Source organism: Aspergillus aculeatus (genome assembly GCF_001890905.1).
Source record: "Aspergillus aculeatus ATCC 16872 unplaced genomic scaffold ASPACscaffold_4, whole genome shotgun sequence".
NCBI classification, from domain to species: domain Eukaryota; kingdom Fungi; phylum Ascomycota; class Eurotiomycetes; order Eurotiales; family Aspergillaceae; genus Aspergillus; species Aspergillus aculeatus.
In genome coordinates, this window is record NW_017962979.1 from 627,901 (window position 1) to 638,204 (window position 10,304).

At 50.8% G+C, this 10,304-nt stretch overlaps 2 protein-coding genes across 2 annotated transcripts; one reads left to right on the plus strand and one right to left on the minus strand.

Moving 5' to 3' along the window:
* Positions 1–352: 352 nt before the first annotated feature.
* Positions 353–1,827, plus strand: ASPACDRAFT_40863 (uncharacterized protein; the record flags this gene model as incomplete). The annotated part of the gene is made up of 4 exons (XM_020200836.1): positions 353–478; positions 706–963; positions 1,055–1,369; positions 1,438–1,827. The coding sequence occupies 4 exons, from the start codon at positions 353–355 to the stop codon at positions 1,825–1,827; spliced, it is 1,089 nt and encodes a 362-aa protein (XP_020058379.1).
* A 3,122-nt stretch (positions 1,828–4,949) lies between these two features.
* On the minus strand, positions 4,950–8,973 carry ASPACDRAFT_25120 (serine/threonine-protein kinase; the record flags this gene model as incomplete). Its single annotated transcript, XM_020199307.1, has 5 exons — positions 4,950–5,182; positions 5,249–5,557; positions 5,617–7,526; positions 7,591–8,319; positions 8,375–8,973. The coding sequence occupies 5 exons, from the start codon at positions 8,971–8,973 to the stop codon at positions 4,950–4,952; spliced, it is 3,780 nt and encodes a 1,259-aa protein (XP_020058380.1).
* Between the last annotated feature and the right edge of the window lie 1,331 nt (positions 8,974–10,304).

The following is a 10,304-nucleotide window of genomic DNA, read 5'->3' on the forward strand; positions in this document are numbered from 1 at the left end:
ACTCACACCTATTCTGTCCTCCCGTACATACTGCTGCTGTGACTGTTGTTCTTCTTACGTACTTACATACTGCTTACTGCCATTACTTACATACATACCGTCCTGGCAGTCCTCTTTCCAGTCTTACATACATACAACCTGCCCATACATACATACGACAGCCACTACCACAGTTCACACCCCCCTCCTCCACTTCTAAAGGAAGAACACCCCTGCTGCCTGCTTATCCTTGGCTAAAACGACCCGCGGGACGTGACTGTCGACTCACATCATCCTGCATTTGTCCTCTCGTCTCCCCCCATCCTCGTTCCGTCGTTTTAAAGCAACAGTCCTCGCTCACTCGTCGTTACAAATGTCCACCAACCCCCACGATCTCAGCAACCCTAATCGACAGGGACAGTATCCACCACCTCAGTGGAACACTAGTCAACCCGAGGACAACCCTCCGGCGCACTATCCGCCAGCTTCTCAATACCCGGTATGTCTAGCCTCGTTTGATAATAGCGGTTCTATAAATGTTTTGGGGAAAGAGGAAGGCCCGTGGTGGGGATGCTGTTAGTTGCGGCCTTCGCTTTGCCATCTTTCCTCCACTTGATCTCCGAGTCTTTTCCTCTCCAATTACTCAATCTTTCCAGTCCTAGGAGACTTCCATTCAGTCGATGCCTCTTTACTCAATCCCTACTAACAATGATTCCTTCGCTGCAGTATCCCCCGGCTTCCTACCCTCCTCCGTCGGCCGATCACCAATATCCGCATCCCCCGCCGCAGTATCCAAACATGGCTGCTATCCATCCCCACGTCCAGGGCCCGCAAGACCCATACCGTCTTCCTCCTCCGCCGTCTGGTCCTTATCGTCCAGATGTCTATGCACAGCCGCCCCCACCACAACCTCAGGTAGTCTATCAAGCTGCCGCCCCGCGTCAGCGGACTGCCATTGCTTGCCGTTATTGTCGGAGACGGAAGGTATGTTCATTGAGGAATGAAATCAATTACCGGCATCCGCAGTTCTACTTTCCGACAGTGTGGGCTAACACGAATTCCGCGGGATTTGTAGATTCGTTGTTCGGGATTTGAAAGCTCTCAGGATGGGCGCTGCAGCAACTGTATCCGGTTCAACCAAGAGTGCATGTTCACCCCTGTCTCATCGCAGGCGCAAGCCTTCGTCCCCGCCCATGCTGCGTATCCACACCTGCGCAATCCGCAAAACCAGAGAGCTGGCGGCCCTCCCGTCATGCTATATGGAGCGCATGGACAGCCGCTCCCGCCTCAACAGCAACCTCAGGCCGACCCGACTCTTCCACCACCGCAAGGAATGTACAATTATCCGGGTGCCGCTCCCCCCCTTGCATCAACCAATGCGCCGGAACACGTGAGTCACCAAGCCCCTCTGTTTGTTAGTTTATGTTACAGTCAGGACTGATCATGATCGATTCGCAGAGACCTGGTGGCCGTCGAGGCTCTGGCTCCGGTTACGACTATCCTGATCCCACAAACTTGGCTCCAGTAATACCTTCAACATCAGCATCGGGATATCAAACGCACAATGCTCCCAGTCCCTACTACCCCCCTCCGCAGCATGATCGCCGCTCTTCTCCACAAAGTTACCCCTACGATGGCCGCCATACGTCTTCGCCCCACGGTTCGCCCTACCCTCCCATGCATTCCGCTCAGGGCGCAATGACCCCTCCGCCCACTTCCACGCCGGGTGGTTCGACTCGTGGAGGACTCAATGTGCGTGACATGCTGAACCCAGGCGACAGCCAGGGTCGCTCCAGCACCGATAGTGATATGCTCAACGCATTGAACCGTCGGGGCCTGAACCAATAAACATCCGCCCCGACAATCTAAGTGCGCATGTGATCACGTACTAGAAGAGTCACATGCGAAACTTGTTGCCCCGTGGAGGAGAGGGTCAAGGGTGGAAACTGTCGCGGAAATTGTCGCCTTTGTGTTGGTTATTGGTGATGCGCCAGGTTCGTGTGCTGGTCACACATTCTTCCACATGGCACGGCCAACGGATTGTTACTCCGTACGCCGATACAGTAGCGGCCCTCATTACTGTTTCTTAGGCGGGGGACGAGACGAAAAGTATGACGCAAGAAAAGAATAGGAACGACGTGTGCCACCTGTGAACGGATTTTTCTTTCTGATTGACGCTATGGATAATGATGACGCTGCACGAAATGGTGACCTCGGATCGCCGGTGATACTTCTCGACAAACAGTCCGCCTTGGATCTGAAGGAAGCAGTGGCGGTGAATTGACAACATTTGCGCAACATGGGAGTGATGTGCAGCGATGACCATTCCAACAACCGTTTGCTCTGACGACGAGGCTATGGAAACGAGACGCAAGAGTTTTATGAGCTGCATGATTTGACTATGAGAATGCCTGTCTTTGGTTGCTTATCATGTGCGGCAAGCGGCGTGTGCGTTTTGTCATTACTGCGACTCAAGTCGACGCTCGCTGTGCCTTCACAGTCAAAACCTCGCACATATTTCTCCGCCATGCCATTATTTCTATCCAAGACAAACCCACGGCTTTATACAGTACTCGGGGTAACCTATTATTGATTTTTCCATTATCAGCTTTGCGAGTCCCATTCGTATACGAGCGCTATTTGATGCCTCTTGCATTTACGATATGCTCGCGCCTTTCGAGTCGGTTGTTCTGAAAAGAGATTCCGGAGTGGTATGATATCAGTTCGACGATATGTGAACTGACGCGGCAGATGCCAATCGGGGGTTCAGTGCCCATTTTCCTTGCTTGCCACTCGTGTTTGTCATGTTCAGAAAGAATATCCCAAAGCCTTTCATCCGCCATCCATCACATTACGATCCGACTTCAAAATGCGAAATTCTGCTCGCTTGTCCTTCGACTGCTTTTCCCGGCGCATGAGTGATGAATCTCTCTCAATTTCTGTTTCGATTCGAATTGTCTCATTATCTATCTTATCAACACGTTTCTGCCTTTCTTTTCTTTTCTTTTCTTTTTTTCGGGAGGCTATCTGATTATGCGCTTTTTTCTAAAGTCTTGGTTGGTTTGCGATCGTGTTACTTCCACTGTTTGTCTCATCCGGAAGTCCATATCGCCCTAAAAAGGAGGCTTTATGTTGCAGGTTTTTTTTTGTTGTAGCTCATCATCACCGCATTGGTTTCCTTTACTTTTGTTCCTTTCCTTTTCTATATCACTTGGGAGGCTGTCTGATCAACATTTTATCCGACTTTATCAATTCGCAATCATGCGTGCCTTGAATTTTCAGTGCATGTCGTTCCATTCGATGCAGCATTTGTGCATGTCCTTTTTCTTTCTTTCTCCTTCTAGTTGTCCATTCCAAGATGATTATGCCTATCTATTCACATCTATTTCTTTATCTATGATTCTGGTATTACGGATACTTTTCTTTCGTTAGATTCTGGAATGGCTAAATTCCCTAGTCTTCACTTCTGTTGTGGTTGCTGTACCGAGTAATGATTATTCTGTCGTCAGTGCTTAGTGGAAGTAATGTTTCGGTGGCTATGAGAACGCGTTTGACGGAGACACGCAAGTAAGTGAGTGTTAACTTCACCCAAAGATTTAGATACGCTTTAGAAGCAAGAGCATGAGCAGTCGTATTCCAGGGGTTAAGGGTCAGCAGAAGCTCCCGTCAGCAGCTTCCCCCCCCCCGGGTCGACGGTACATAAGCTCCTTCCCTTCCCTTTCCTGGATCTATCTCTTTTTCCAACCCTGACAAAGGAATGAAGAGAGGAGAGCTGAGGAGAAGCCCTCACTAGTTCGCTCCCGGCCCAGAAAAGCTAGAAACCTGGTACCGCAGCTGACTGCCCCGGACCAACTTTCGTTTGCCTTACACGGACAATCACAAACTATACCTGGAGTTAACTTACACTTGGTTGCCTCCTGCCTGTCTGTCTGCCTGTCCGTCCGTCTGCCTGCCTGCCTCAGGCGCCTAATGGTGTTGGTGTATAGTAAGTACCCTTCCCGTCTTCGTTTCGGCTTCGTTCCACTTCGACTTGGTGCAGCATGAGGAACGGGGATTCTCTTCTTTCCCCGGGGGGTAGGTATATCTAGTAGGTATGGAGGGGGTCTGTAGAATGTGGTATGGGATCGATCGGCGTTGGGCCTGCAGTTGATGGGAATGGATTGGTGGTTTGGGTTAGGTGCATGGTGCATAGTGATAGGGATAGCGATAGCGATCGTCATGGTGCATGGGGTGGTATAGACTGACCTCTTTCTTGCTTTTTCTCTGGGGTCGGCTCTCCCACCCTATCGAGGTGACGATACTCTGGGTGTGCTTTTCAGGGGAGGGTGCATGAGTCGAGGATGTCTTTGGCGCATTACTTCAATCTTCCAATAGGAATGGGCGAGGGAATTCTTGGAAAAGAAGAATTTCAATTGAGACTTAAAGTAATCAGGTATTTGAGAAATCACATGCTGAAAGTATGGAGAGTTTAAATTACTCGACAAGGAAAAGCAGAGCACGCTAGGTTTAGGTTTGAAAGAAAGGGGAGATATGAAGAAAGTATGAGTTACGGTACACTTGCAATTGGGGTTGTATCAGTATCGGAATCAATGTCAGTAATCACCGTGGTGACATCGCAGGAAAAAGGTAGCTGCAATGGAAGTTAAAAGAGAAGGGAAGAAATACAGATGAAATCGAGACAGATTCGCTCAGTCAAGGTGTTAACACGGGAGTACTCCAGGAAGTAACGAAGGGCCAAAGGGGAAACCTGAACACCTGATCCTGGTCGGTAAGCTGGAAACTGTGGCCTTTACAAGGGGCATGGCGCCGACTTGAGGGCTAACGAGACAAAATGACTCCTTGGTTATGTGGGAACTGAAATCGTTGCTTGAAGCAGATAGAAGTGAGGGCAGGGTTGCTATAGAGTGAAATCTGGTATGAAGAGTACTTTGGAAAAGAGCTGCTGGAAACAAGACAGTTTTGTTCGGCGATTAAGAATCTGGGAAAGCGTCCAGAATCCGAACCATCTCCTTCGCTCGGGCTGGATCTTCCACGAGCATGTTGCGTTGCTCCATGACCATGGAGAGTGCGTCAACAACCTTGTTGAAGGAAGATGCTGCTCCTCTCTCTTGTCTAAAGCGGACAAGACTGAGGTTCTCTTGTCGGCCGCGTTCGAGGTAGGTGCAGAATTCAGCGGAAAATTGAACAGGTCGGAGGCGGAGGACTGTATGTGTGTCGCAACATTAGTCCAAGTGCTTCCAGATCTACATGTGGTTAGGAATCAACCTACAGTTCGCTTCACCGACGGTAGCATAGATGACTTGTCTATCACGGTCGAGGTGAACATCCTGCATGCCGTATTTCTTCCAATCCCGGAGGATTCTGTGAACGTCCTTTCGGGCTTTCGTGGTTGAAGTGTTGAGTGCCACGACTCTAGTCGCGGGCTTGAAGTGGAAGACTCGGGCGAACCAGTTCTGGCTTCTGCCTGGGTTGGATGGCCGGTCTGGGAGGGACTTGCTGTTGCTGTCACTGGTGTCAAGCGTGTGCTCAGGCTGCTGAGGCTGTTCCAGCAGCTGGTCTGTTTCTGCGCTTTCAGGTTCTACGACTGTGAACTATCGTTAGCGAAAGCTATCAAGCGCCGAGGGCAAGGAAACTGACCTAATTCACGGCTCTGCGCACTTTTGCTTGTTCGCCGGTTAATCAGACGCCGGAAGAATCCGGTCTTAGCTTTGGAAGGTGACTGCTTCTCGTTCGCGTGGGATTCCCCTTGCATCGCGAATAGATCCGTTGGCGGATGGACCTCATGTCGAATCACGGTCTCTGAGCTGGGTTGTATTGGGCGGATATGTGCCGAGTGTCTGGACCCCTTTTCCATATTAGAGGTGTTGTACTTGTTGGGGAGCCAGGACCATTTTCTGTTGTCTGATGTTCGAGTGGCGCTGCGCCTGGGCGATCCAGGATTCTCCGCAATAGGATCCAGCTCGCAGGGAATGCGACTGTGACGAGAATTCACGGAGGCAAATCGTCTATTGGGTAGGGACCCCTGATCGTTGTCAGGGGCCATATTATATCCATCGAGCGACTGCCGTGTTTCCTGTGGAAGCACGGCTTGGCTTTTCTGAACCGGTAGATGCTTGGACGGTTCAATTGACTGCACGGAGCTCTGAGGCACCATGCGTATTGTCCGCTTGCCGTCCCGGCTTGTACGGCTTGCAGCGTAGTCGACATTTTTTGGCCGAAGAGCTGCCGTTCTTTGGCCGTCGGAGGCGACGATGACGCTGTTGCGGTTGCTGTGTTGCCCAATTTGAGGCCGGACGAAGGGGTCAGCGGAAGATATAGAATCGGGACGTGTTGATTCGGGTCTGTCACGTTGTCGAAGCTCATCCTGCTCAATCAGTCTGTCGAGGTGGCCTATCACGGCAACCAAGTAGCCAGGGATATCCTCATTCCCACCCTTAGTGGAGTGCTCGATCAACCTACGTCGAGTTTCAGCTAACTCTGCAACTGTATAGGGCTTTGGTGATGAGACGGGAGGCAGGGGCTTTGGTCGACTGGTGGACGTCTTCGACTTTATTGTTTGTTCCGAAGCTTCAGGACTGGTCATGGACACTGACGTTGCAGGGGTTTCTGATCCGATGCAAGTGCTGGTATTCGTGCACGCAGTGGATAGTGAACTTCCGTTGAAAGCTTCCTCACAAATTTGGCTCAGCTCGTGGGACACCTTCCGCGCATCCTCCTTCCAAGTGTAATCAGTGGTTCGCAACTTCTTCATTTGAGGGCAGTTCTTGATCGTCACACCCGCACTTCGAACGACGGTTGGCTGAGCCGGAAGCGTCGGACTGCCATTAGTATCTGTAAATGGATCGTCTTCGAACTCAGATACCAAACTCCCGTCACTGGGATTTGCTATGATTTCGCAGGTCCTTACCCGCGCGGCCTTCGTCCTGACCGAAACGGATCCCTGGGAGCGACTTCGAGCATGGCGAAAACACACATTACGCTTGTAACTCGCCGATCGCGGCGTTGGTGTGCCATACAGAGCTCGTCGAGACGCCTGTGAGGCTCTGGACTGGAATGACTTCATCGAAGCGACTTTCAGTTTCTTTTTATGGCTCACTATAAACGGTGAGCTTGGCGGGCAGTCAATCTCCTGGCATGATGACTCCTTGGTTACAGTTTCTGGCACTCGAGGAACGGGAGGTTTCTCCAACGTCCCGACTTCGTCAATTCCGTTCCGGTAGATCGTGATTTGCGCAAATTCGGCTTCCTTCAGCGCTATGTTATGCTTCGGAGATCGGAACGGATCATAGCTCTCCACTGTGGCACAAGACATCGGCTCTCTGACCGATCTTCTGGTTCGTATGCCTGTCTCTTTGACCGACGCCTGAGATTGTTTCCTGGAGTGGTACTTTGCATGACTGTTTCGCTTATAGGCACTGCGCTCTTCCACCCGCGATATATGATGATAGTCACTGGCAGAATACTCCAGGGCTTGGCCTTGGTAGTTTTCCAGCTGCTCGTTCCTGAACTTGACCAATGCATTATAAAACATTCGCTCATGGGTAGGTCTGAGTGACATAAAGAGTCAGTCTGGGAGTCACCAATAAGTAATGATACCAAGGATTGACCTACTCGGGACATAGAATTCTCTCAATTAGAACCTCTTGATGAACATCATGCCATAATGTCTGAAGATTCCTTAACAAATCAGGGTCAACGTCGTGTCTATGAGCGATAGGTTCACCACACTCATCCAACGACAAGGGCGGAGCGGGTCCCACGTAATGATTCGCCATCGCCTGGTGGAGCTTCTCATATTTCTTCAGAAGAGGATGCGCCCATATGCCTTGCATATTAATCCGTTCTTCAGGTCTCTTCTGCAAGATCCTCCTGATGAGGTCAGTGGCCTCGAGACTTACCTCGGGAGGTATTTCAAACTCTGCTCTTTTGACCAGGCGCAAGGTACTGGGCAGATCGCCTCCATCAAAGGGAAGAAAGCCTGTTAAGAGCGCATACAAGATGATACCGCAGCTCCAGATGTCTGCCATATCCCCACGATACCTCCGGCCATAAATGATTTCTGGGGCAGCATAGTGTGGACTACCACAGGATGTATTCAGCCATTGATTCATGGGTTGAAGTGCGGCCATTCCGAAGTCAGCTAGTTTAACATTATGCCAGCTGTCCAGCAGGATGTTCTCGGGTTTTAGGTCGCGATGGCAGATGTTGAACCGATGGCAGTAACCGAGGCCTGCGATGATCTGCCGAAATAATCGCACTGCCTCTTCTTCCGGCAATGGACCATGCTTCTGCACGTACTCAAACAACTCTCCTCCTTCGACGTACTCGAGAACGAGATACCTGGTGACAGAAAGTTAGCAATTAGGCAGACAAGCAGCAGACTTGTTGCACCTACAATTCGCCACGATTCTCCCAGACATCATATAGACTGATCACGTTCGGATGCTCGATGAGCTTCATGATAACCACTTCTCTTTCAAGTCCGGATGGAATATGTCGCATGCCGGGTCCCCCAAAGTGACCTGCCTTCCGGTCCATCCCCGCAATGCTCTCGCTCTGCGTCATTGCCGCCGACTTCTTCGACACGATCTTGATCGCTGCAGTCTGACCAGTAATTGCATGCTTCGCCAATCTCACGCGACCACTTGCGCCACTCCCAAGATCCTTTCCCAGATGCCATGGTCCAACATGCGTTTTCCGCTTCCCCCTGTTGGAGGCGGTGGATGTGGCCGAGATAGTTGAGTGTCGGTTTGTTGCAGCCCTTGACTCGGCCACGGGGGTCGCGTAATTCATCTCCGCATCGGGCTTTGTCGATAATGGACTGGTCACATTCGACATCGGCATTGGCGAGGTAGCTTGGTAGTATCGTCCTTGCTTCATCTGCTCCTCCTTCTCTTCTCTGAGGCTTGGGTATTTGTTGACTCTTGTTGTGGCATCCATCAATGGGGTCCGCATCATCTGAGGACTCAGGTAGACTTGATTATTCTCATCCATCTCCCCCCGTGTACCCGATTTAGCACTGCGAGATGACCTACCTCAGGATTGACATTTCAATGTGATCCTGAGTTTAATTCTCCGAGATGTCAATCTGGTCGATCAGGGGAAGGCAGAATCTCCTGACTTGCGCGTGTGAAGTTCGAAGATAGTCAGACACGGCCTGACGCGAGGTGTTTAGGTCACGTATTCGAGACAGCAAGATGGGGTCTTGGACGACTGGCCACGTAGGTGTCTGTGTCTGATCTGTGAATGAATCAAGCGGGTCGAAGTGGGTGAGTGTCGCGTGCCTAGGAGTGTTTGGTTAGTAAATCTCCCGGTCGACTGTCGTCTAGCGAAACCTCGTGTAGCACATGTGGGATGACGACCACGACGCGGCTCCCGGACTATGATGCAGGCGGCGATAGCGGTGGGTAAGTGAGTGGGTGAGTGAGTGGGTGAGGAGTGTGACGACTGTTGCTAGCATCGATGAAGGGAGGGGACGGACAGGGCAGGCACTCGACAGTATACATTGCAATGTGTGTGCCAGCCAACTTTGCGCAGAGGCGCATGCCCCATGGGCACATTACTCGAAATCCCAAAAAGCCAAACAAACACAGGTCGATTCACCCAGGGCTTGGTCTGGAGCATACCATGCAGAGGCCAACTCCGTGGAATGGCCAATAAGTGGTGTTTTCTTTGATTGGTATCGCCGCAGATTTGGGTGGAATGCAGTCTCTGGCCAATTCTCGAGGCTCGAACTGAAGACATCACTCGAGCCAGCATTGGACAACACAGTGACCGCTGAGCTTGGCGGACTGGCTTGATTGCTGGTTGATCTACTTTTCACCCTATGATACGAGTCACTCGCGCATAGCGAGTTGTCTCGTCGAATGTTCATCGGTGCGAAGCCTCACCATACATGATAGCTGAGGATCACCCACCATTCGCACGCTACTGAGTATTTGGCCCATCCCTCCAGAAGTTCCAGTGAGCTAGCTCACTTCAAAGGAAGAGGAGGGAAGGGAAAGTCTGAGCGTTCATTTGGGAGTTGCTTGCACATTCCAGTGCCTCCCCTTCGTTCCCTATAACCAGGGGCGGCAAATCATGATTGGAGAATAACAACAACAACACACACCCACTTCCATCGCTGGGATACATACCAACAATAAATCCAAAATATGAAAATTTGTGCTTTGTGGAATTAACGTCCAGATGAGGCGTAATGCACCTTTGAATAGGCGCCCTTTCATCCACCCAATTGGGTTCTACTGCATGCATAGACTGAACATGCACTGTCAAATCTGCTGGGGTTTTCTGATTGACAGCTCCGAGAAGAACTTGAAAACAAC